Consider the following 2,365-nt stretch of genomic DNA (forward strand, 5'->3'; position numbering starts at 1 on the left):
CACACACACACACACACACACACTGGGTCGCTGGGAAGATTTCCTGAGTTCAGAGGAGGACCCATGTGTTCAGTGGAAAGCTTGGTCTGGTAAAGATGCTGAGACCAGAGAATGCATCCTTTTTTGTGGGGTGCCTGATTAGTGATCTTCCAATCATGTGAGCTGGCCCTTGGAGGCTAGTGGGGGTGCCACAGGGTCTGTGAGCTGAGGGTTGGAATTTAAGGTAGAAAGAAGCTTGATTATGTCATGGGTTACTGGGTCTTCAGTGGTGTAAGTTGTTGGGTGAATCAAGAAGTGGGGTGAGAAGTCTGGATTGTAGGGGTCCAATGTGAAGGGCTAGTCATTACCCATTTGGCAATACAGAACCATGGATGACTACTATGGGTACTAATGTTCCCCCCCACACCCCAAGTTACTAATCTTGAGGAGTTTGGGACATACTCAGGTGGCCTTGAGGCTTGGACAAGGAGGACTGTGTTTTTCAGCAGTACATAAGCACCTCTTTGGGGAAGAGGAGGTCCTGGAAGCTGGGTGGGCAGGATGCTTCACCAATCAGCTTTTGACATCTTGCAGAGCAAGCCAGGGCTGCAGTTGGACAGCTACTGAGGTGGAAGGGGGACGTGGATCAGGATGGCTACCTGCTTCTAAAGTCGGTGTATGTGCTCACGGGGACCGACTCGGTGAGTTCCAGGCTTTTGCCCAAGGGTCCCCAGTGCCCCTAGCTGTGGACAGAGAGAATTAAGGTCCAGCACAGAGTAATGAACGGTCCCCTTCCATAGAGTGACTCATTATATTCAGCTCCCTTCTCCCTTTCTGATGTCACACATGGATTTCAGGACCTGAGGTTCAGGCTTGGGCCCCACCTTCTCAATGGACGAGCTGTGTATAACCACAAGTGAATTAGTTCACGTCTTCTACTTGCTTGTGTTGTTGCTTCTGATTTTAGAAGTTGGGTTAGTCATGCCTCTCTTCTAGGGTCAGTGTGAGAACATTTATGGCTGACTTTGTCCATAAAGGCCAGGCTGGGTGTGTCCCAGGCAGGGTGCCAACTAGTCTTCTCAAGGATCCTGAGTTGGGTTACAGGCATGCTTCCTGTGTGAAGACTCCTGTCCGGCGTCCCTAGAGCTCCTGATCTGGGCTCCACGTTGCTTCCCAATTGGTTCAATGGGAGTGAGGTCCCCCCTTGACCTTTGTCCTGAGTGTGCTGTGCCCTGTGCTGGCTGTGACTGTAACCTCTCACCACGGAAGTGGGTGTCGCAGGCTTCCTCTAGGGTGGCTAGTGGATGAGCGGCTAGTTCCCTCTCAGGAATACTGGCAGTTGTGGTCATCAGAAAAAATGACCACGGACTCTTGCAGGACAGGCCAAGCGATGTACAGAGGTAGTGGGAGTGAGTATCCTGTAGGGGCTATGGCAAGGGACCTGGGGTGCAGCGGCCCTCGGCATGAAGTAGCAGGTAGGTATTTGGATGTTTGGGTGTAGCTGGGGTGGCGTAACCAGTCATGGCTGTCTGAGACAGGCTCACAGCCTTATCATAAATGCCAACTGCAAGGGAGCCCATGACTTGTTCTCAGTGTTTGTCCTGGGCAGGGACTGTCTGCAGTCTAAGTGGGAACTTTATGTCCACAGAAAGAGACAGCCCTGGAGCAGTGAGGGAAGCTAAAAGCTTGCTGTTGAGGAGGACAGGGACACCCTAGGAAATTAAGAACAACAAGGGCTCCAGTAAACGGAGGGAGGGCATTATCTTTCAACAAACAGTCCCCATAGATGGGTCCCATGATCACCTACATTTCCCAACTGAGGGCATGGGATGCAGAGAGGGGAAGTGGTTTCCCCACAGCTCCACAGATGTCCTCACATTGGTGCATGGCAGAGCTGCCTCCACTTTGGGTGACCTGTGCTCTTCCCTTGCAGGAGACGCTGGGCAGAGTGGTTGGGTCAGGGCTCCCAGCCTTGCTCCTGCAGTGCCTGTACCTCTTCTTTGCTTTTCCTGTGGAGAAGGATGAGCTCTTAGAGTATGATGTTCAAGGGCAGAGGATGTTTGTGCAGGTGAGCGAGCGGGGCCCTGGCCTTCCCATGCCTTGAGCTTGCTTGGCCGGGGCCAGGCTCCTGGATTTTGCCCATCTCAACCATAGCTTCCAAATGCCTTGTCCTCTCTAGGCTCTGCTCTTCCTGCATCTCCACTATGCAACATCCTGGTGGCTGCAAGATGGTTTTCTCCCTTGTTCTCTTCAGGGCATCCATGTATCAATATCCACAGTCCCCTGTGCTCTCTATGAAGAGTGGGATTCTCCCCCAACGTGGTTCCCCTCACTACCCCAGCTCCCCTTCCACCTGTACTCTCAAGTTCCACTCCTTCCTGGCATA

The 2,365-nt window shown here is 52.6% G+C and overlaps 1 protein-coding gene across 1 annotated transcript in view; it reads left to right on the plus strand.

The window, feature by feature from the left end:
* Wdfy4 (WDFY family member 4) overlaps window positions 1–2,365 on the plus strand; it is a 205,184-nt gene that overhangs the window by 9,017 nt on the left and 193,802 nt on the right. The window contains exons 3-4 of the mRNA XM_005348671.3: window positions 574–680; window positions 1,913–2,047. Of these exons, the coding sequence (XP_005348728.1) occupies window positions 574–680; window positions 1,913–2,047 (242 nt within the window). The remainder of the gene's footprint in view (window positions 1–573; window positions 681–1,912; window positions 2,048–2,365) is intronic.

This window comes from Microtus ochrogaster, chromosome 6 (assembly GCF_000317375.1).
Source record: "Microtus ochrogaster isolate Prairie Vole_2 chromosome 6, MicOch1.0, whole genome shotgun sequence".
NCBI lineage: Eukaryota > Metazoa > Chordata > Mammalia > Rodentia > Cricetidae > Microtus > Microtus ochrogaster.